Source organism: Phoenix dactylifera, chromosome 5 (genome assembly GCF_051530095.1).
Source record: "Phoenix dactylifera cultivar Ajwa chromosome 5, Ajwa_hap1_PhDact_Kaust_v1.1, whole genome shotgun sequence".
NCBI classification, from domain to species: domain Eukaryota; kingdom Viridiplantae; phylum Streptophyta; class Magnoliopsida; order Arecales; family Arecaceae; genus Phoenix; species Phoenix dactylifera.
This window is the reverse complement of record NC_143194.1, coordinates 25734778-25759126: the sequence shown is the minus strand read 5'-3', so window position 1 is coordinate 25759126 and position 24349 is coordinate 25734778. Positions and strand designations below refer to the sequence as shown.

General features: G+C 44.6%; 2 protein-coding genes and 1 pseudogene across 2 annotated transcripts; 2 read left to right on the top strand and 1 right to left on the bottom strand.

The window, feature by feature from the left end:
• Window positions 1-5824: 5824 nt before the first annotated feature.
• Window positions 5825-7321, bottom strand: LOC103712883 (uncharacterized). The gene is made up of 3 exons (XM_008799576.6): window positions 6515-7321; window positions 6319-6377; window positions 5825-6187 (listed from the first exon to the last, which is right to left on the bottom strand). The coding sequence occupies exons 1-3, from the start codon at window positions 7196-7198 to the stop codon at window positions 6172-6174; spliced, it is 759 nt and encodes a 252-aa protein (XP_008797798.3). The 5' UTR covers window positions 7199-7321; the 3' UTR covers window positions 5825-6171.
• A 1144-nt stretch (window positions 7322-8465) lies between these two features.
• On the top strand, window positions 8466-10747 carry LOC148703507 (uncharacterized; annotated as a pseudogene).
• A 2814-nt stretch (window positions 10748-13561) lies between these two features.
• LOC103712882 (uncharacterized) lies at window positions 13562-15007 on the top strand. The gene is made up of 2 exons (XM_008799575.5): window positions 13562-14420; window positions 14571-15007. The coding sequence occupies exons 1-2, from the start codon at window positions 13713-13715 to the stop codon at window positions 14631-14633; spliced, it is 771 nt and encodes a 256-aa protein (XP_008797797.1). The 5' UTR covers window positions 13562-13712; the 3' UTR covers window positions 14634-15007.
• Window positions 15008-24349: the final 9342 nt, after the last annotated feature.

The window sequence follows — 24349 nt, the reverse complement described above, 5'->3', positions numbered from 1 at the left end:
ATATGATCGTGTTATACAATAAAAACTGTAGGTTGTCTTCTTTGCTGTACATCACTCGGAGTCGAGAGATTTTATTGGGTAGAACACGTGTCTGCATCGGAATCTCTTTATAGCTACTTATTCTCTGATTTTGTTGACCGCATTCACATTTGACAGTTGTAAGCACGTTGTACCCAATTTTTTTTTTTTTGTATATATACTCTTATAAAAACTTCAAAGTTTTACTTTTTTTTTTTTTTTTTGCACAGATGATCCTGCGGCTGCGATCCATCCTGCAGCATAAAAAATAAATTAAATAACATTTTATCTAAAATGACGAAAGTGCCGTTGTGGCCCCTCTACCTACACAGATAATCCTGCTCACACATAGAACCTAAGCCTATCTGCTCTCCTCTAGCCCACCGCCACCCCCATTTCTTTTTTTTGCTAAAGCGGTCATTTCATACATCACGGGTATGAATACACCCTAAGAAGTCAGAATACAAAATGTCCCGAAGTGCACTGGGCATCACTCTCTCCCCAACCCATAGGGTGCCTCCTGAGTGGCTCGCTACATATGCAGCCACCCAGTCGGCCGCCCCATTGGCCTCACGATATACATGCCTGGCCTGAAATGTAACCCCCTCTCCCACCATCGTCCAAATGTCGCAAAGCAAGGGATGAGCACATCCATGACTACCTGGGCCCCTACGGATCCAGCTAATCACCGTGGCCGAATCACCCTCCAGAAAAACCGAGCTCGCCCGAAGTACCCGCCACGCATAAGACAGGCCCATCCATGCCGCTCGCAGCTCTGCCCCTGGAACAGAGATATCAAAAATCTGATGGCCCTCTGCTGCCACCACATCAAAACTCGAGCCCCTAACAACGAAAACGACCCCTCCCCTCCTGCCGCCATCCATGACAGAGCCATCAAAATTGACCTTGAGGAAACTCGGGAGTGGGGGCTCCCAAGTAAAGAATACCCTGTGTGGAGCTGCCGAAGCAATATAGGAACCCCAAATGTCCCGAGCTATCAAAGGTCGATGAGCTGGCTCTACCTGAACAATCTCTGCAGCCTGAGCGCTGGCCCGCTCCATCACAAAACATCGGGATAATCGATGCTCACCAAACACTCGGGCGTTCCTGGCCAGCCATATCTGGTACGCTGTACAAGACGCCCGAATAGCCAATCCCCGCATCTGAGGTACACTCGCCCACAGCCGAACCTCCTCCAGGAAGAGATCTCTTCCACTCCAAGTGTCCCCCAGGATCCCAGTCAAACTCCAAACACCTCTCGCCCATACGCAGTGGAATAGAACATGATCCACCGACTCCTCCACCCCACAGTCTGGACATGAGGGGGAAAGGCTCATACCTCGTCTCCACAGCACTGAGCATGTCGGCAACTGCTCCCAGGCCACCTTCCACAGGAAGAGAGCAACCTTCTGGTGTAGCCCAAACCTCCACACCCAGCCACAATCTAGGCCCGGCTGTGAGCCTGACTGAAGGAGCCGGGCAACCTCTCCGATCCCAACGCTTGCTCGAGAGGTAGTGCTCCAGACCCTAACATCTGGACCTGCTGATCCTGGAAGGGGAATCGACCGAACCCGCTCTACTAGGTGCTCTCCAAACAGCTGGCCCAGCCTGTCACCATCCCACTCCGCCTCTTCCGGCCGGAGTAGATCAGAAACTCGGAGTCCCTCCCCCACCTCAATGCTGATAGTCGTCGGCCATAGTCTCAAAGGAACTGCATCCACCCATGGGTCCTCCATCACATCAACACTCCGTCCGTCGCCGATCAACCACCTCGAATGCGCCAGGGCCATAGGCACATACCTCCCAATCTCTCGCCACATAAATGATCTCCTCCGCCGGCCTGTCGCCTGGCCCTCGAGACCCGCTCGGCCATACCTGGCTATCATAACCTGGCTCCAGTGACCGTGCGGCTCCAGGACAAGCTGTACCGCCCTCCGTGCCAAGAGAGCCTCGCGTCGCACCAAGAGTGACTGCACCCCCAGCCCACCCTCCCTCAGTGGTAAACACACTCTCTCCCAAGCCACCAGATGTATCCCATGGCCCCCCCGGTAGGAGCCCCAAAGAAAGCTCCGCATAAGCCGCTCAATCCCCACCAGCACAATCTTCGGCACCAATGTGTGAGCCATCAAGTAAATAGGCATGGAATACAGAACTGACCTGATCAACGTCAATCTCCCCATCATAGAAAAAGATGAGGCCCTCCATCCCTCTAATCTGCTCCGCACCCTCTCTAATAATGTGGAGCACTCTGCCACCCGTAACCTCCTCCCTGTGATGGGAACCCCAAGATACACCAGGGCCTCAGTCTGCTCCTGTATCCCTAGAGTCGCCATGATCTCCCGGCGCACCCTCCCCTCAGTGCTAGGGCTGAAAACCCACCACCCCCATTCAAAACCCATTCCCTCCCCCGTACCCGCCGCCCGCCCCTTGAAGCCCTCCACGGGCGGCCCAGATAAACCGTATCGGCAGCCCAGGGAGATGGGCCCCGCCGTTTGAACATCCAAAGCATACGTTTCAAATTTGTACGAGTTATTGAAGCAAGTTTTCAAATTATGTCATCCTATGAGTACTTTCTATAGGCCTTTCTAGTGACATGGAGCTGATTTCCCAAGCGGTTCTTCAAAGCTAGCCCAAAACAGACTGCCATCAAGACATGCCTGAACCAAACCAAAAAAATTGGCCAAAACCATATAAAGTTGACCACAAAGCGGTTGTGGTGGTCGAGTTTGATGTTAACTGAAACTAAGAAGCTAAAACTTACTCTAGTTTTTCCTATTTCAGAATATGTTAGATTGGACTGGTTTTTGATGACAAAAAATGATTATCCCTAACCAAATACACATACAGCAATTTTATTTTTATTCAATTGTAATAAGTATGTGACAGAAAGAACTATAAAATATCATCCAATGTCAACAATAGACAATATGGTGATCAAATAATTTTCATGAAAAGATTTTAAAAAAAAATGGTTCTTTAGTCCAGTATTTGTGTTCGGGGTAAGATATCTCATATTAAGCATTGCCTTAATACATATTTATTTAGGACTCATTTGGTTAGCAGAAAAAATTTGTTTTCATCAAAATATTTTTTTAAAAAAGTTGATTTCCAAAAATATGATACTTGAAAAAATAATTTTGGCTTGTTTAATTGACCATGAAGAAATGGTCATTCTAAAGTAGTTATATTTGGTTGAGCATTTACTTTTCTGAAAAAGTTATGTAAAATATATATTATACTTTTAATAAAGAAAAAAACTTTATCCATTGATTTTGAAGGCTTAAGAGTAATTTTGGAGAAAAAAAAATTTAATTCCAACCGGTGGAAAGTAGCTTTTCTATATTCCTCATGATTTTTTTCATAAAATATGAAAATTTTAGTTCAACAAAAATACTATTTTTTCATCATTCTTCTTCAACAACTCTAATTAAATAAGAACATTTTTTTTGTTTTCTGTTTTACCCTACTTTTTTTTTTTGGCGAACCAAATGAGTATTTAAAAACTCTATTAATTCTTAAGTTTGGAGGAAATTCGGAGGCTTGCACGCTGGTTTCATGACAGTGCAACCGATAGAATATATTTCCCTCTGCCAACCGTTCCTTCAGGTTTCATGCCACGACCATCCTTTCCCAAGCCATCTTGGCCAGGACTGTACTAATTTGCAGGGGGTTGACATCTAGTTAAGGGATGATGATGTAGAAACTCAAAAATCAGTAACTTGTACTTTAATCTATAAATTGACCCATATTAATAGAACACTTGTTACAGTAAAGATTGTAGAAAAAAGAGAATATATTAATAGGCATAGCAGGAGTTGCATAAGGAAAAACAGAAACAGTAAACAAGATTTGATTAGATTAACCAACAATAATAGGATTGTAACACCTTCAAAGGTTAAAGTTTCAATCCATCCGTTAAGCGATTTGCCTATATAACACAAAGTTATTGATATAAACATCATGGCCTGTTTTCTGTAGGTTTCTCAACAGCCATATTTTAGAAGCTAAAATTGAGAAAGTGTGATTCAGTAGCCCAAAATTCAAGTACATCTCAAGGCCGAAATAACACCACCAACCTATCAAATTTAATATAAAAGAAAATGACAGCAAATTTATTCGAGCCATAGGGTCTACAAAGTTTAGGGGAAAGTTACTGAATTAGGGGAGCAACCAAAAAGGTAAATTATTACGGACAAAGAAATACAAAGCCAAACTTCTTAGTATGCCTTTATCTAGTAAGATAAGACATGTTAACAACAAACTCTCTTACCCATCCAAACCGAATTTATAAGCAACTTCTAAAGAAGAATGAGGAATGCTAAATGGGTCCAAACAAAGCATGTTTAAGAAGAAAGATCATATTCAAGTGTATGCATTCTTGTATGTCTGTGGTGGATGAGTCTATGAATGTGAACACCCACACAAACAGAGAGATAGATAGATAGATAGATAGATAGATAGATAGATAGATATAGAGAGAGAGAGAGAGAGAGAGAGAGAGAGAGAGAGAGAGATTTCCTTCTTAAAAAAAAGTGATTTGCAATTTTGTGTCAAAATTTACTCAGTACAATTTCATGCAAAACCAAGACCCATATTCCATTAGTTTCCCTTCCTTAAAGTTACAGGGTTTTGTTAAGTGGTTTTCATACAAGATATCTTATTCTTTACCTTCCTCTTCATCTATCTTAAATTTTTTTATAAAAGTTTGTAACTCATCATGGTTTACGTTTTTCATGATCATAGCTTTCCGTTTGCATCCTCAGGCTCAAACATTTTGCCCAAAAGAACTTTTGGAGCTTGAAGGGTAGGAAATTGAATCACTTGAATGCTTATTAATGGAGCAATTATAACTAGGCTTCAGTTGCAAGAGTAAAGATTGGCTAGGATTCTGAGAGAACAGTGCAAGACATGACAAGACTCAAGGGAACCAAGTAAATCAATTTCTGGCCTTAACTATGTTAAATAAATCCTCAGAATTAGTAACTTAACAATATGAATTAGAATTACTATAAATCCTATGGGATGATTCAAGACACAGAGCTAGGTTTCATAGCAAGTCAAACAGCTGACATGATAATCTCAACCAAGTGATGGCCTGGATACCCCTATAACCAAGCTTAGAAAATACCATTTTATTTCATCTAGCTATTACCATAAGTTCCAAAATAAGTTATGGTGTTTAGCTTTCAAAAACCATTTCATTGTAAGTGTGATCTAGGATAGGCTTCTGATTTAGATACTATTTCCTGCTGCAGTAACTATTTATCAGAGATGGTAAGATGTCATCATTCTCTTCAATGCAGAGCCATAAGGACATATTTAAAATGAAGAAGACCCAGTTCTATGAAGGAGAAACTTCTTGAAGAAGTTTACAAACATTTAGAGGCTGCTAGGCCCATGATGAAGCAACAAAAAGAGTATATATATCAAGCAAGTTTTTCAGCCAAGACTGAAAAACAATACAAACAATGAGAACAATACAAATACAAAGTGTGATTTGTTTTGAGATCCTGATTAATATAACCCAGTATTAGCATCTGATCATCGTACAGAAGAATGTATGACCCTCCTATGCAGGAAGTGCAAAGGGACTCACACAAAATTCTGTCATTCCACGGCATCATATACATGGCAGTATATCACAATATCTAGCTGAAAACACATGCATTCTCATGCTACAACATAATATGAGCACAGGCATGAGACTGTTTTTCATAAGGCAATGTTGACTTAAAGAATTAAAGAAAGAAAAGATAGAGAGGATAACACCAATATATATGGTACTTGCCATCCAATAGCAAAAATATTGAAGTCAAAAGTGATTATCCATTCAAAACAATCAACTAACTACACCATCTATGTCTCACATCAATATTTAATCAAACCAAGCCATGTTGGCATGCCCTCATTGAGCAAATTTTTTTCCGAAAATTTAAAATAAAATAAAATAAGAAATTTAAATTAGACAATAATGTAAAGAAACAAACATGCCTAGCAGATCAAAATGCAAACTTTAAACATTTTATTTAAACTTTCAATTTACAGATCAATATGATGTGCTACAAAATCGCCTAACCATGGTCACCGGACTAAAGTAATAGTCAGCAGTTAAAAACCCTGGAAGCTTTCTTCACGAAAAAACCCTTGCTTCGTTCACGGCCTCTTACTTCTGCAAACAAAAAACAATTCACCAAGGTCTCGGTTCAAATTTATACAGAAAATTCAAAAGATTCTGGAAAAAAAGAGAAGAATATAAATCACACACATACACCAAAAAAAAAAAAAAGACGACTGCCTTACGCATGAATTTTGTATGAATTCGGAGTGATCTCGGATAGCCACAAACCAGGCAAAAGCGACTGCAGACAAAATACCACAAACATAAAAATAAGTACAAAAATTAATGTGATTGGGGAAAAAATTAAGGATTCTTTTAAATGGAGGAGAGGAGACGAAAACTTAAAAAAGATCAGATTTTTATCAAAAAATCTCTTACATCCAGCTGCTCCTGAACCATCTTAGGCCTCTTCTTAGGCTTCCGAGGGGGCTTCGTCCCCTTGAACAACATAAAGTCCTCTTCAATCTCCTTGCGAGACAGCGAGATCGAGAACGTGGGCCACTGCCCTGTCCCCGCGTCATCCGATCTCAGTCTGACCGACTTGGCCACCGGCTTGCTCTTCTCGGCAGACAACGGAGACGGCGACCCCGCAGCCGAATTAGGGTTCCGGGGACGCCCCTTCTCCGCCGGAGCATTGCAGGCAGCCCTCCTCGTCCTCAGATTCCACGGCCTCATGGCCGCCGCCGCCGCCGCGGCTGCAGCAGAAGAGGAGGACTCCTCCCCCTTCCCTTCCTTCATTGCTCTTCCATCGGCCTCCTTGGAGCCGCTCCCTCCCGGAGAAGCCCTCGGGGGCTGAGATTTCCCCCGGGATGAGGCGGAGCCCGGGCGCTTCCGGCCAGCCCCGGGGTCGTGCTGTGCCACCTCGGCGGCCGCCGATCCAGCGGCCTCGCCGGAAACGCTTCCCTTGATGTTGATGCACCGGAGGAGCTTGTGGCGCCCCCAGCTGAGGGTCGAGAAGGAGAAGTTGTGAAGGCGGGATTGCGAGCGCCTCGGCCGCGGCGGGGAGAGGGTCCAGTCCTCCGCCAGTCTCCCGCGGAGATCACCTTCCTCCGTCGAGGTCATCGCCAACGGCGGGATCGGGGGCGGTTTCCGTATCCTCCTTGGTTCGGCCGTGGGAGGGAGAGAGGGGAGGAGAAGGAGAAAGACAAGGAGGGAGGGATGCTTGACGTTGGCGTCTATCGTTTCCCTCGAGGTTTATATAAGGAGGGGAATTAAGATTCGGCGTTAGGTGAAGGGATCGCTTTTTATCACGCCCGCATGATTCGTGGACCCTCGTTGCGGTGCATTGGTTGATCGTCGTTGGAGACGGGGTTTCATGGATCCGACGGCTGTCGTTGAGGGACGGGGAGAAGTTTCGGTTGTGATGCAGGGCCTTGGCTTTTGCCCGGCTGTTAGGTACAGCGCAATGTGGTGTTACATGGAATTCTGATGAAGTGTGGGAATTAGATTTGGACGACCGCTTGCAAGGGAGCTCCTAGCCAGATCAGGATGGTGGATGCTTTGGTGCCGTGCACAACGCAAGTTTGTGTTGACGCGTGGCATCAAAGTTATTGGTACGTGAGGGTACAAAAATATATTAGAACACCTGTTCAGTGATAATGCCAGTTTAATTTACTAATCAAGTCACAAAACTCAAAAAGAAAGATGCAATTTTGGCTTAGAATTGTGATTCAACAGCATGCTTGCATGATGCCTATCTAAATTCTACTTCTAATTATATTCAAGAGGAGAACCATCTGTAATTTTACTCTTGATATGTGAATAATCTTGCCACTAAACTAATTTGGTGAAAAGTGTTTGTAATAACGATCAGCTATTGCATGGCATTATTCTTATGATGCTAGACAAGGGAAAATATAATAGCTTTCGCTTTTGAATAGCAAAGCCAGCAAATGGATTTACTAGCTGCAGAAACGCATATCATTTTGAAAGTAATTGGGGATGGTATGGAACAATAAGATATGGCTACAAACACGAAGATTCACGATTCAAAGGAATATTGGAAATGCACCGAAAGTTGGCAAGTGATTTATAGCCTTTGCAAATACACACCATTTTGTGGATATAGTATTGAAGAAGGTTCACAATTCAAAACAAGGACTGAGAATGCAAAAAAAAATAAAGTTGCTAGGTAGATTTACGCCCTTTTTAAGCGCATGTCATTATGCATGTAATTGGAGATAGTATTTGATATGGTTGCTACAGATGTCAAGGGTTCAAATCCCGGACATTGCGCAACAAAGATATAGCTAGGGAAGATTCATGAAGTAAAAAGAACTATAGTTAAGCATGCATGAAACATATGATTGAAGGAAAGATAAATGGAGAGATGAAGGAGTTAAATGGCACTGGCTATGTGAAAGGTTTTTTAAAATTAAAACAAAAAGGTATTTTTTTTCTCTTTCAATGGCATCGGATTTCGAGGTCTATATATAAAGAGCAATTCAACTCTAAATATTCAATTATACAAGGATATCCAGTTACAAATAAAGGAGTCCGCTCATTCTGCTTCTCCAATTAAAGATAGTATAGATCCAGTTTTTTTTTTTTTATGAAAAAAATGAATGTTCTAATACTAAAAGTTACAAAAGTTCTAAATGATTTTTGTGTTCATAATTAATGCAAATATGTTTTAAAAATAACATAATATTGTTACTGTGCTTAGTATGAGATACGAACTATTTATATCTAGTACCATATGAAATTCTATCCATGATATGGGCCTTTGTTATGCCACAAGTAATCACAAATTGATATTTATTTTTTGGCTTTATCTATATACTATACTATTGTTGGATTTATTGCATTTCTTTTTAGGAATTGTATCCTTGTACCAAATAAAATACACTTAAAGATAAGGCTATTAAATTATGCTATTTTAACAAAATGATACTAGAAATTTATGTGTTGATGGAAATATCAAAGCAAGAAAACTTATTTAGGAGTACTGTTAACATTCCTTGCCAGACTCTTCACTTGGTTCCTCAATCTTGCATGGTAGCCAGGGACTGGCTAAATGCACAAACATTAGGTGGTGTCATTTTGGATTTAGATGCGGTTCAACTAGATTGCGAGCATCGCGTTAGTGTGGATGGTGAAGGAAGTTTTGATTTTCTCTTTGTATATATGGATCAAGTCTCTTGGAGCAAAACATGGGACTTCACCAACAGTTACTATCCTCTCTAATATATGAGGGTTGTTGCTATACATAGAGATTATTTATTTCGAACAGCAGACATTGAAGAAACTTGCGCTATTGCCAAATATCACTTAGCATAATACCTCAAGAAATGACCTTATATAGTCAGGATGAAGCTAGCTTAATTTCTCGAGCCATTATTACCACAGTAAGTTTCTTATACTATCAACACTTGGAATTAAAGTGATTAAGGAATATAACATCTTGTGTTTTTAAGTCTCCAAACTAAACAACTTTATTACCTTATTGATGTTAGGGTGAGCATGCTGAATTTAAGAGTTCACTAGAAGAATATCACATATATTCTGATTGCCATCAATCACAATGCTGCCAGGCATTATTCATTTTGTCTCCAGAGCTTCTTTTATGGTGTGCTATACCAAAAGTATAGCGAATTTTAATGTTCTAAAGTAGGGCTTAACATGCAACTTAGATATTACAAATCTCCGAAAGCAGTGGTCCACAGCAACTAATTGAAAGCACAAGATTTCGGAATGGCAAGGGCAAATTTTATCAAACATTTTTCCTCCGAGCTTTGCTTAGATTCATCATGTTGTACAAGATAGACAGCATTAGATAAGCTCGATGAAATCGCAAATAGAGAAGTAGATCGATCCATGAAAAGCACACACGGAAGCGTACAACTAATCAGCATTGAAAGTAGATGAAAAATCGGAACCAGCCCGTAACGACCGGGCCTACGTCGACCCAAATTCTAATCACAACTCCGGTGATCCCACAATGCTTGGCTATTAGCCATCGGATCCATGAACCAGTGGACCCCAACCTCATTTAGAGTACAAACCGCGGGACGAATAGACCCCAGATCTCTCGCTCACCGCCTACTCGATGCTCTCGAAGGATGGTGGCGGCGTTCTCGGAACGCCGGTGAAAAGCAGCCGGCGGAGAACGCGACCCGCCCAGTCCCTCGCGGTGGCTCTCCTCATCCCGCCTCCACAACTCCACGTTCCCGACCCCAGGCTGGGGCACCCACAGGTTCTTCCGCTGCATACCCGCGAAGGCCGCCGCCGTCGCCGGATCGACGGCTCTGGCGGCCCACCAAGATCCCCTGACGTCCCGGAACAGGCCGTCCTCCTCATGCTCTCCGGGGGCGAGGGATTTCAAGGAGGTGGAAGGGAGGGGAGGGGAGAAAGGGGAGAGGCAGGGGGAGGAAACCGTTTCTTCCGCCGGCCGCGGTGGCGGCTGCGAGGCCGTGGAATCTGAGGACGAGGAGTGCCGCTAGCAATGTTCCGGCGGAGAACCGGTGGCCTCGGAATCCTAGTTCATTTCTGTATCCCCTTCTCCTCTCAACCCTACTGATACTTAAATAAGCTTAATGGAAGTGCAAGTCCGCATTTTTATCGACTGCGCAAGCTTGTTTCTTTACATGCCTAATTTTATTCTCTTTTCACCTTTGCCTCTTGAGTTGTTCAAATTCTTTGAAGTGACAAACCAAAGGAGAGGTGACTGAGGATATGAAATTGCTAGCTAATTGCTGCAGCTGAAAATTTGACTTTGCATAGGATTGATTGTGGATTTTTCTGTTTCCTCTCAAAAATGTTTATGGCTTTGTCTGCTAGCTAGATCATTATCTTGATAAAGACCAGGCACCAAAGGTCGCTTGGCCAACAGAGCGGCGGATTAGATTGCATTTTGTATAGTTGCACATGAGATGTTGTGGATCAACAGTGTAGATGTGTCCTCCTCACTCTCTTTTAAAATATTTTATTTTCTGATTTTATTGAATGTATTCATGATCTGTATAGAGCATCTGACTTATATGAAAAGATTCAAATTCTGGGATCTGCGGCATAATTCATTGTCCGATGATTTGGTTGAATTTTATGTTCATGCAATAGTAGTTGCATGAAAGGATGCCTTCACCTTAAAAAAAAACCAATGATAAGAAAATGAATGACTTTATTATAAGTCTAATCTTAGTGCCCATTTTCTTAGTGCTATTCTGTTTAATAATTATTCTCTACTTAAAGTGGAGCAGTCAGTGTGATTTCTCATAGTAATGCAATTGTTAAGTTGCTTAGTAACAATTTTAACCTTTCAAGCTACGTATGTGCACTTATTGCCGTGCTTCTGAGAGCAATTCTAATGTTTTCTGCATTTGACATTTTAAACAGCTTTTACACTTATTGATGGGTTGTTGTTACTATAGATTGTTTTTGTTTTTTTTTTTCCTTTTTAAATTTCATCTAAGTTGTAATCCAACTTCAACTATATGCTCGTAAGCATGTATAAAGTATCACTAAAATGACCTTGGACGTTAAGAGCTGTGACTTAGCCGTTAATTGTTTTCAACTTTAATTTAGTTCCTGCTGAGTGGCATCAATCTTCTATATTAATTAGTTCTATCCTCTCTCATAATGATTTGTCTTTGCCGACTCTTAACCTTATTATGTTCTATCTTTAACAGCCCATGAAAGGATGGTCCCAGACCTGTGTGACCTATTATTAGCTTTGCTAAAGCAGTACTCTCATGGTAAGGACACTCTATGACAGTTAATGTTGGCTCCTTTCTGAAAACAATTTCACGCATGGGATTCTCTTCTGATTTAGTAGATGGAGATATTTATTCTTCTTTTAAATTTATGAGTTTTGAGCTAGATATCCTGCCAATCTATGATGCAGAGGGATAACATAGATCGTTGTGTAAGTGCATGTCATAATTCTTTTGTATTTCAAAATGATTCTAACGGTAGGTGATGCTATTTAGAATTTGAAAAAGATATAGCACTTTGATGCTTGTGTTATTGTGATTAGCTTCTATGTAGAGACGACGCTAGGATTTAACTTTGGGTGGCCCAAGTTGCTGTAAAAAAAAACTATGATATTACTATACACACGACATATGCATATTATACGGTGAAATATATTATGTATGTATCTAATGATTATCGACTAAAACTTTTAACCTTTCAATTTATTATTTATTTTTTTGTTTTAAAATATTTTTTTGAAAATGCTCTTATGTTCTGCCTATCAAATTGAATCGGAAATTTTAAATACGAAAATAGAGTGCGAACATGAGCCTGCAGTGATGATGTGGATCAATTGTTGGCAAAAAGTGTTATTCTATATGTATGAAGACAAGCTATACTTGTGGTGTTTAAAAAAATATTGTTTAAGAAGCACTTGCCTTAAAAGAGTCTTTGGGAGACTTTGAGGCTTATTTTTGACGAGGGACACGTGAGACGTGAGACATAAAAAGTAATCCACCATGGATAACCCAAAACTACAACATAAATAGAGTATTCAGAGGGGAATCAAGGTGACGTGTGTGTGTGAATCTTCTATTGCATTATGCATATTGATACCTGAGTTCATCATTTGACTATTAAATGGTGGTGACTTGGACATTCACTATGTGACATTTTTCTCATTTATTTAACTAAAATAGTGTTTCATTGTTTTCATTGTCGATCAACAAAAATAATTATTCATTTTTTAGCTAATAATTATGCTGTTTAAATTTTTTATGTAATAACTAATAACAATTATTATGGTAGTCATCATATTATTTCCAAAGTATTCCATCCCGAATGAATAATGTAAGATACAACCACCATGATTTGGAGATACTACTCTACAATTTAGCTTCGTAGCAAAATATATATATATATATTTTTTTTTTGCTTGAACAATCATCCTCTGCCAGCATGGACATTCAAGTATCCATTACGCAATTTTTTCCCCAATGTTCTGCTCCTTCCTTGTCGGGGTAAGCCTTTGTGTATTAGCTTCTACCAGAAAATAAAAAATAGGAAGATCAGAGCAAGGAACAAAGCTTGTCGAAGACAGCTTTTTCCAGTTTTAAAATTCGAGCGGAACGCTTTAAAATCGCCAAAACCGTTGTGATGCTCCTTACGAATCTTAAAGTCCGCAAAACACCGGACCGAAGCCGCGCCAATCGTAGCCTTCCGTCGGTGGTCCACGCTGTCGGCCTTGCCGCCACTCGGTCGCGTGCGCACCCGCTGGTCCACCGCCCTCTCAAGGCCCAACTTGAAGTCACGTGACGACCACAGTACGTTCAAAAAGAGGCGAGGGAAAGCCAGCCAGCTGAGCCAGGGCGCAAAGCCGTGCGGACGGCTCGCGTGTGCGGACGCCTACCCACTCTTATAAAACTCCGACGCGCGTATTCTTTGGTATTTTCTCCCCCATCATTTTATTCTCCTTTATAACCCCTTAAGAGCTCCTCCCCCGCCCTCCCCCTACCCTTACCCAACCGAACGTTAGACGCCTTCCGGTAAAATACTTCTCCCCCAGCGCCGGTTTTCTTCATCCCCCAACCCTCGTATCTTTCTCCCTCCCACCAGGAAAAACCAGCGGCAGTTGGATCGGGGCACTGCTGGGGCGGTGGAATCGATGGTGATCTCCGCCGAGACGGCCTCGAGGCCGCCGGATCCCCCGTCGGCGGCTGCGGCCGTGCCCTCGAGAGCAGAGGCGCAGGGTAACCTCCTCCATAACTTCTCCTTTCCGGTCCTCAAGACGTGGGGGAACCAGCGGCTCCTCCGTTGCATGAACGTGAACCGCAAAGGGGAGATCATCGGCGGCGGCACAGGCCGGAGATCGGCGGTCGAGGGAGGCCGGCCGCGGATCCGAGCTCCGGCGGAGGGCGGCGAGGGCGACGCGGGGCTGGAGGAGGTCAGGGAGAAGCTCCTCGTCCACCTCCGCGAGGCGGCGGACCGGATGAAGCTGGTGGTCCCGCTTCCTACGGGCGGGTCGCCGGAGAAGCCGGAGCCGGAGCCGGAACCGGATCCGGAGCCCGAGGCGGAGGCGGAGCCGTCTTCGTCGGCGGCGGCGAGGCCATGGAATCTGAGGACGAGGAGAGCGGCGTCTAGAGCCTGGATGGGGATCGAGCGGCACCTGAGCGTCTCCCCGCCCCGGCCGCCGGTGGTGGCGGAGAGGAGGACGGTCCGGCTGAGGTCGGAGGACTTGGAGCGGAGGGACCGGCCCAAGTTCTCGATCACGCTCACGAGGGAGGAGATCGAGGAGGATATCTACGCGGTGACGGGATCCCGCGCCCGCCGCCGGCCCAAAAAGCGTCCTCGCGTCGTCCAGAAGCAGCTCGACGTAAGACCATATTTTCCTTCTTTTTCTAAATTTCTTCCACTATTTTTCGTCTTTCCAACCGAAATTTCTCCGTGCTAATTTATCATCCAAAACTATTTTCTAGAAAAAAAGTTCCTTATTTGTCATTATTTATTTATTTTGGTCAATTAGGCGTTGTTCCCTGGTTCGTGGTTGTCGGAGATAACGGCGGACACGTACCGGGTCCCGGAGTAGAGCCAACCATGGCCGACCGACGGAGCTGCAAGGAGGTAAGGTTACCTCCTCCGGTGATATGAATCCTTTCCCCGCCGAAGTTGGCTTGGTACTTCGGGGTTAACTGACCCTGTAAAAATGTTCGTACGCGAAACCTTTTAGGGGAGAGCGGTAACAAATTAAATCCTGCTCCGTCTACTATCGTGCCTATAGCTATTCTTTTCCATAGAAGCTTATTTAGTCCCTATATAAATATTTGGCCTCTCTGCGACTGCATGACTTTTCTTTCGGGCTTTAATTATGCGAAACAATGTTCATGTTATTGTAGTCTTTTAGAACAAACTCTTTATGTACTTTAAATCATTTTGTGATATCTTACTGCTCTCTGATGATTATTATATGTTATGTGGACTTGGAGAACGTAGAAAAATTTAAGGGAGGCCAAGGGGATTGTAGAGGGAGGGTGGGGAAATTTTGGGGGAGGGTGGAGCTAATAGTAAAAAGGCTGTGGGTTGCTTGCTCCCTGGTCTCACGCTGTATGGAATTGGGGTTTGGAATGCGTCCTGCCGTGACCTCAGCTGGAGTCTGCGGTGCAAGCGTGCGTGTGATAAGCTTGTGCTGGCTAAGTCTCGGGATTATTAAGAGTGGTTTTGTGATCAGGGATTAAGGTAGGGAAGCGAGAAGGGATGGGTCTGGTGGGCCTGGGAAAGTGGGATTTTATACTGGTTCCGGCTCTTGGTGGGCTGGGATCCCTGGTTTAAATAGGGGTTTGGTGTTCAGTGTGGGGCAGGGATATTCTTTGAGTGACCAACAATCAATTCGGCAAATTATTAGCAGTCCGTCCCTCGTGTTTATGTTACCTGTTCATCTAGGTTGATGCTAGCTGATATGTGCCAAAGGTATCTACTGTTGTATTATTTGATTTTTACTGTTTTATCAGGGTCTTTGGATTATTTACATTTCGGAAATTAAAATTGAGTGATGGATTTGACTGGGTGATAGGTCATATTATACAGTAAGTCACTGTAAAGATACTGCAAATCAAATCTAATATGATGTGGGATGGGGTTTTCAGTTTAGTCCCACATCGGCGAATCAGCGGAAAGGTCTGTGCCTTATAATGAGGAGGTGCAAAACCTTTCCTCACGAGGCGCCCCCACGGGGGATAAAACCGTGCGGGTCGCCCAAGCCCCCTGTACGAGTTCCGCGCCTGCAGGTGGGTGCGCACCCCGTGCGAGCTCCGCGCCCACGGGGCCTGCCCAAAGCGGACAATACCATATCGCTCTTGAGCTGAGCTGCTCCAGCACTCTCTCAATGACGAGGCGCCCCCACAGGGGACAAAATCGTGCGGGTCGCCCAAGCCCCCTGTACGAGCTCTGCGCCTGCAGGTGGGTGCGCACCCCGTGCGAGCTCCGCGCCCACGGGGCCTGCCCAAAGCGGACAATACCATATCGCTCTTGAGCTGAGCTGCTCCAGCACTCTCTCAATGACGAGGCGCCTTTTATAGGACAAAACCGTGAGGGTCGCCCAAGCCCCCTGTACGAGCTCCGCGCCTGCAGGTGGGTGCGCACCCCGTGCGAGCTCCGCGCCCACGGAGCTTGCCCAGAGCGGACAATACCTCGGGAGGGACGCAGTCGCTTTCCCTGCTCGGCCGGTGTGTGGGCTGGTGCCGAGGTGAAAACCCCGCATCATAATAGGTCCTTGCATGTTCCTCATCTATCTAAAACCTTCCTACGGTTACCAAAGCAGAACCACAAAATTATAAACCCCATTCACATGAGCTTCTTAGGTTCCTGATAAACTGACTGAAAACATTGAATCTTTGCTACATTGAAGTATAAGAGGGCAAGAGCAGAGATATTAGACCTTGGGATGAGCAGATGGTACCTAAATGCAACTGTGTGTTTGGGTGATAGCTGTGGATATCAGTAATAGTTGTAGGATGACAATGACCGATACGTCACATTATCTATCACAGGGACATTGGTGGGGTCATAATTAACTTTGGTGGAAAGGTAGCACCATTAGATGGATTGGTGTTGCTTCGGCACAAATTTATTAATTTTAGGTTTAAATATTTGAGAGAATGAAACATAGGGAGCACCAAGGCGAAAGGTCAAGCTAAATTGGACCTAGAAATTAGATAAAATTGCTGGCTGGCCATCGAGCTTGAGGATGCGTGTAGACAAAATATGGTAGACCGGGCTTCTTAGAACTTGTTTTTTTCGGGGTTTGGGGGTTTCTAATTCAAATAAGTGGTCTGGGTCGGAATTCCGTGTCTTGGATGTGGATGCGTCCGTATTGAATGAAATAGGGTAGGAAAAACTTTTACATGCTCCACCACACAGTGGCAACAAGAATTTTTATAGGGTCAAACGCCCTTCAATATGGTCCTGCAGGCCCAGTTTGGAAGCGAGATACGTAAATTGTGGTTAAATCGTGGTTATGCTAGATACAAATATTTAATTCTAGCATAAGGTCGGATAAGGTGGGATGAGTTTTTTTTTTTTTTTTTTTTTGAATGAACAGTTTTTTCCCATCGCATGATTAAATTATATCCCAGCATAGCTAACAGCATTTTGTGTGAGAAGGCAAATTTGCCAAGTTCTTGTGATTACTTTTTAATAATTAAGGGATTTTTTGGTCATTTAATAAATTAAGAGGCGATTTAATCTGGGGGTAACCTCGATTCCAGCCTTCCAGGGGATCTAGGGAACCACCAATACACGCTTATGGCTTAACCCGGGTTTGACCAAATTGCTGGTGACTGGTAGTTCTAGGAGTCAAAAATGCTGCGCTGGAATTTCTCCAGGTATAACAGTGGAACAAGTCAGTGATCCCAGCCCTTAACTTGCTTCTGGACTGGGTCTAAAATTCTTGATGATAAATGATACAAGAAAAGCTGTCATTTTCTCATACAGAGCCAATTATTAGTCATGCGAGAATCTCAGGGGGTTCATTGTGAATGACAACTAATTTCAATTCACAAATCTCCAGTAGTTTAATGCATCTCAAGCTGAAAAGGATGACGGGGGAAAATTCATCCTCAAAAGTTATCATGCCACTAGTTGAAAATTACCCTCCTGGTAAGGTCATTATGCTTTACTTAGCAAACTCAATGGACTAGTTGATGCGCCATGCCCTTTTGATTAGTATGACATCCGCTCAAATCGTGATGATCATATCTAAACATCATGTGGTTAATATCAAGCTAATAAAGAACAACATGTCTGCATTATTTATGCCATTAGATTTGTTTTGTAAAATAGTTCACCATGTATTTTCATTATAGCTTTTTGTTCATAAATCGGATAAAATTAGACCATTCTGATATAAATACATCCATGAAAGCCAGATAATAAAATATTCAAAAATTGAGCTGAAAGATCACTTGTAGATTTTTGTAGCATATTCCTTATATAGTTAGTCACATAAGCTGCAATCCAATCAGCTACCCTATTAGTTTCTCTATCTTCGCTACCTCAAAGAGAGTAATGAGCAGCGGCCTTAGCAACAGAGACGCCATGCTTTGCTAGTTTCATAACAAACTCACGTTTTCGTGCCTTGGTGGCTGCTGTCATCTGGTGGCGCTTTGTGGACTTAGTAGATCGTGTAGGGTTATACATATGTTCGCATTAAGATCCAGCACCTACGTTGTGACATGTAGACAGCCGCCTCCTTTTTTTTGTTTGTTTTTTTTGGTCAAATAGACAGCCTCCTTTGAGGTGGATACATCCTTCTCTGCCTTTCTTTCTTGGAGACGGTATGGTTGTTGCATTATTACCGTACGGTATTTATATGGGTGCATCCTAGGCTTGGATGGGGACAGCACAACAAATACTCGCTCATACGTTGGCCTCGTGGACTAGACTGCCTTGATCGCCAGCTACCACAAAGGACACATGCTTTACTTTAAGAAACTACAGTTCAGTGAAAAGGAAACAGGTTATCCTACTGCCCACTGAGATCGCATGATTCAAGGGGCGGACGGATACCACCCCAAGGGCATGGTTTCGAATATTATGATCCTGGTGCGAGCCGTGCCGCAGCAGGCATCCTACATGCGATTTGCTGGGGACTGGTGAGATTGGCAGAGTCTGATGCAGAACGAAGTATACGGTTTGGAAGCCTAAAAAAACAAAAATAGAGTTTCTTTCGGTCCTTGATTTTAAAAGTCTAGCCTACCAGGGTTCTGTACACCGCTTCTCTTTCTTTAGTTCCATGAAAACGTAATTTTTTTTAAAAAAAAAAAAAAACTTTCGGTCGAATGAAAATTCTTAAACTTCACAAGAAGCAGCTCCATTGCTTAATTCCCCTTTCAATGGGCAAGTTGATACAGATCATGATAGTGTCGCATGGCGGTTTGATTTGGCTACATATCAAGTGCCACATCAGAGTAGAGAACAGAATGGGGACCGTACGGTTGATTTTATGGTTATGAGAGGCGACCATGTAATTAATTACCATGGTTGCAAGCTGGGTATTGAAAATTAACTGGGCACCCCGACCTCGGGCCTAACCGACCTCTCTGTCCTCGAACTTAAACTGAGGTGAACGACTTCGGCTTGGTGAATGACTTCGACTCAAACCAAGAAGTTGCCAACCACGGAGAACAATTGGCATATGTTTACAAGAGCTAGTAGCCCTAACAAGCGAGCGGCAACCCTGACAGTCCATAATTATAGTAGCCTCACGTCCCACATCAGACCTATACCGCACTCTGCCCACACGGACTAACCTCCATGCTACGGCCATACCACCAGCCGCTAGCCCGGTTTTATTGCAAGTCATATCGACCCAGATAACGACAAGGTTAGCTTCTCTATATAAGGGAAACAACCCGAGAGACCTAAGGTATGCAGGATGCTACCCTTCTCACAGAGCCCTCAATCTGCTGAAATCTCTTCCTTTCATATCGTTGCCTTGTTATTCTGACTCAGGTATCGGAGAATCCCCCGCCAAAAATCCTCCGACAAGTGAACTTCTCGTAGGCCACCTAGCGGAGGAGTCCGGTGCCCAACGCCTCAACCAGTTTGCTCAGCATGTCTCCAGCCAGCCTCAAGGTCGTTTAAGCTGCGCTCTTACCTTGGTCCAAATACGGCATCAACAAATTGCCGCTATAGGAAGAGTCCAACCCTAGCTACATCAACCTCAATTGAAGGGACAGATTTCAACATGAAATTGCGAGGAACCTGTGGTGCGTAGTGTGCTTTCCAATGCTGTGCTCCAACTTTCAAAGAATTGCTACAAAGCCCCAAACTTGCTCCACCAGAATAGCCTGTTGCACCCGTAGACAAGGAGCAATTCGACCAGCTCACTCAACAAGTACGAGCATTGACAGTGACGATCTAGGGCCGACCCTACCGGAATCCAGCCAGCCCAGCCCCCACTCTTAGTAACCGATGCGACACACGTGCCAAGTCAGCCTTCGCCCCCAAGACCAGGATCCTGAGCGATCGCGTTAGAGTCGACAATCTCAGCGGAGCGCCCCCCGCCAGAATGGGAGACAATGTACTCGATGTCCTCATTCCGATGAGGATTCCATCTGGAGCCTCTCACCCATTCGCCCCGCAAAGCCCTCGCCCCGGCGGGGAGTCCACCTCAATAGGAGAATCGAGGAAACGGGCTAGCAAATTCAGCCCCTTAAAGGACAGGCTCTGAGGAAGAGCAACGACCTCAACTTTTTCTTGAAGCCCCCTTTTCTCGGCAGATCATGGAGAAGCCAATCCTCCCTCGGTTCAAAATGTCACTGGTGGAACCGTACAGCGGCACCTCAAATCCCTCGGACCACCTCGAGAGCTTCAAGGCTCTCATGATGCTGCACGAAGCCACCGACGTCGTACTTTGCAAGGCGTTCCCTATGACCCTTCGTAAAGCAGCTCGATTCTGGTTCTCCGAGCTTCGACCCGAATCCATCCACTCCTTCAAATAGCTCGCCTGCTTCTTCGCAGCACACTTCAGTTTTAGCTAAAGATGACACCACAGCTAGGACGTGGTGCTCGACATCAAACAAAGGAAGAGGAAATCCCTTAGAGAATACGACAACCGCTTCAACGCGGCAACATTGGAGTCCGCAATTTAGACCAGTCAATCGCGATGTCTGTAATGAAGAGTGGCATGCGACCATCGAGCTTCCTTTTCTTTTTGAAAAATGCTTCCCAGATGACTTCATCAAGATGCTGGCACGAGCCGATAAATATGCCAACGACAAGGAGGCCATGGTATCCCTCTACGAGTTTGCCAGTAGGAGAACCCACCCCCTCAAGAGGTAAGGGGGGCGCGAGGAGCAAAGAGAGCCGAGAAGCATCTCACCTCAACGCGAGAAGGGCTCGCAATGGCTCAAGAGCCCTTCTCACCAGTTTAAGAGGTACACCTGTCTCATTGTTCCGAGCACCCAGATCCTCATAGAAATTGAAGGCCAAGGCTATCTGCCCCCTACTCATTGGATAACGGTCGCGAAGTTCAACAGGGACAAGAGGAAGTATTGCTGCTTCTACCAGGACCACGACCATGACACCAAGGAGTGTCTGCAGCTCAAGGATGAAATTGAGGCGTTCATCCGACACAGACGGTTGGGTCGATACGTCTATGCTTGACATGACCGAGAAGCACCTGCTTCTTCCTCTGGCCTGCCACCCCCAGAGCCGATCGATAACCGACTAATTGTCGGGGTCATCAACACCATCTTCGGTCATCCCACCGAGATCCCAGGCACCTCAGGCAACCAAGCTCCATAAGAGGTCAGGGCTGCCCCGAAGAGAGCGCACAAGGGATGTCATTACCTTCTCTGACCACGACCTAGAGGGGATTCAAACTCCTCATAATGACGTTGTGGTTATCTCTCTTACTATCATGAAATATGATGTAAAGAGAATACTTTTCGATAATGGAAGCTCGGCCGATGTATTATTCTACGATACTTTCTAAAGAATGAGACTACCTATCGAGCAACTCCGAAAGATCAGCACACCTCTAGTCAGCTTCTCCGAGGACTCAGTCCCCGTTGAAGGCAAGGTCAACCTTCCAGTCACCGCAGGACTAGATCCCCAAAGCAATACTTTAAGACTCGACTCCTCGTGGTTTGAGTCTCCGCCTACAATGCGATCTTGGGCCGCCCCGGCCTAAATGCTTTCTGCGTTGTAGTGTCCACCTACCATTTGTTCATGCGATTCCCCACGAGTTGGGGGGTTGGAGAAATCCGAGGTGACCAGGCTGTGGCACGTCAATGCTACATGGCCACTCTCAAAGAAAAAAAGCCAGTAGAAACTCTATCAGTTGAAAGACTCGACACAAGGGATGAGCTGAAGGAACAACGAGGGGAACCAGCCATAGAGATGGTGCTGATTCCCTTCCAGAACACAATCCCAACCAGACGGTCCAGATCGGCTCCAATTTGAGCAAAGAAAATCAAACTAAAGTGATCAGCTTTTTTGCGCCAACTCAAATGTCTTTGTCTGGTCAGCCACTAACATGCCAAGAATAAGTCTCGAGGTTATGGTTCACCGGCTTAATATGGACCCAGCCCACTGAGCCGTGCTGCAGAAGAAAAGGAACTTTGCCATGAAAAGGCAGCAGATCATCAACCAGGAGGTCGATAAGCTACTGGAAGCTAACTTCGTGCGCGAGGTAAGCTACCTTGATTGGCTGGCTAACGTTAAGCTAACAGGAAATGACGAGTCTGCATCGACTACATCGACCTGAATAAGGCTTGTCCAAAAGATAGCCTCCCCCTCCCGAGAATAAATTAACTAGTAGACGCCACCCCGATACATCAGTTGCTGACCTTCATGGATGCTTTCTCCATGTACAACCAAATCCCAATGGCTCCCGAGGATGAGAAGAAGATGACTTTTCTTACCGATAGGGTCCTCTATTACTACAAGATAATGCCTTTTGGCTTAAAGAATATAAGAGCCATCTATCAATGCCTCATCAATAAAATCTTCAAAGAACAGATCGACCAAAATATGGAGGTGTACATAAATGATATGCTCGTAAAAAGCCGAGCAATAGAGCAAAACATCCCGACCTGAAGGAGACCTTTGCAACTCTTAGAAAGTACCGGATGAAGCTCAATCCATCGAAGTGCGCCTTAAAGGTCACCTCAGAAAACTTTATGAGGTTCATGGTGACACAGCAAGGCATCAAGGCAAATGCAAAGAATATTCGAGTAGTATAAGAGATGCAGCTCCTTAAGACCATTAAAGAAGTCCGGTGCCTAATTGGATGGGTCGCCGCGCTTGCAAGATTCATTCTTAGATCGGCAGAGTGCTGCCTCCCCTTCTTAAGGATCTAAAGCATCCGAAAGATTTTCAATAGACCGAGGAGTGTCAAGAGGCCTTCGATCTGCTCAAGGAATACCTAAGCTCGTCCCCCCTTCTCACTAAACCGCAGGATGGAGAAATGCTCTACCTAGCCACTTCTCCCCCCACAGTGAGTTCGATTCTAGTTCGGGAGGAGGGATGCTAGAAACCGACATACTACATATGTTAGATTCTGCGTAACACTGAGACTAAATACTCCAACCTGGAGAACATGGTCTACGCCCTCATCATTTCAGCTCGAAAGCTCCGAACATACTTCCAAGCCCACTCAATCAATGTCTTGACTGACCAACTGATAAGACAGGTTCTCCAGAAGCCTGAAAATGCAAGTCGGCTAGCAAAATAGACAGTGGAGCTCGAAGAATACGACCTAGAGTATCGACCTCGGCAGATTATCAAGGCGCAAGTGCTAATAGACTTCCTAGTGGAGTACACTGTCCTCGATGAGGATCCTGCCAAGCTCTCCAAAAAGATGAATTCCACGATGCGACCATTGATTCTGCACCTGGACAGGTCATCAAGCTCGGGAGGCAGTAGAGTCGGGCTCATACTTACTAACCTGGAGAGAGAAATCACCAAGTATGCCTTACGGTTCGAGTTCTCCGTCTCAAATAATGAGGCCGAATATGAATCACTCATCACCGAGCTCAAACTCTCCAAGGAGCTCGGAACCCAACAACTGAAAGTGTTTAGCGATTCACAATTGGTGGTCGGCCAAGTCCGAGGAGAATTCAAGGCATGGGGGTCCTCAGCGATCAAGTATCTACAAAAGGTAAAAGACATCACCTCGACCTTTTGTAATTTTGACATACAACATATCCCCCGAACGACAAATGCGAGGGTCAACCTACTGTCGAAGTTGGCAACCTCGGAGATTGCTGAGTTAACCAAACCTACCTACCTCAAAGTTCTAGAGACACCAAGCATCAATGAGCCCGAGTTTGTGCTAAACACCACTACCGAGCCAAGCTGGATTAATCCACTTGCCGACTTCTTAAAAGACAAAAGAGTACCGGTGGACCTGGCTGAAGCCTGCCCGATAAAGCGACAGGCCACCCATTACATCCTCGGCGACAAATTATATCGAAGGTTGTTCTCACTGCCGCTCCTCAAAGGTGTCCGCCCGATCGAGGCAGACTATGCACTCCAGGAGGTGCACGAGAGAATCTGTAGCAATCATCTGGGGGTAGGTCTCTAGCCTACAAAATCCTACGGCAAGATTGCTACTGGCCAACCCTGCACAAGAACGCTGTCAACTTCGTCGAGAGGTGCGACCGGTGCCAACGCCATGCAAACATCTCCCTTGCCCATTCGCACAATGGGGGATTGACATCCTCGGACCATTCCCAACAGCAATCAGGCAGTACAAGTTTCTTTTTATAGTGGTGGATTACTTCACCAAATGGGCAAAAG

What these genes read in the sequence shown, in the direction of transcription:
- LOC103712883 (XM_008799576.6), bottom strand. Translation starts at nt 7,198, where the DNA reads ATGACCTCGACGGAGGAAGGTGATCTCCGCGGGAGACTGGCGGAGGAC. An exon ending in TGGTTCAGGAGCAGCTGGAT is followed by an intron (nt 6,378 to 6,514) that starts GTAAGAGATTTT and finishes TTTTGTCTGCAG; the next exon opens with TCGCTTTTGCCTGGTTTGTG.
- LOC103712882 (XM_008799575.5), top strand. Translation starts at nt 13,713, where the DNA reads ATGGTGATCTCCGCCGAGACGGCCTCGAGGCCGCCGGATCCCCCGTCG. An exon ending in TCGTCCAGAAGCAGCTCGAC is followed by an intron (nt 14,421 to 14,570) that starts GTAAGACCATAT and finishes TTGGTCAATTAG; the next exon opens with GCGTTGTTCCCTGGTTCGTG.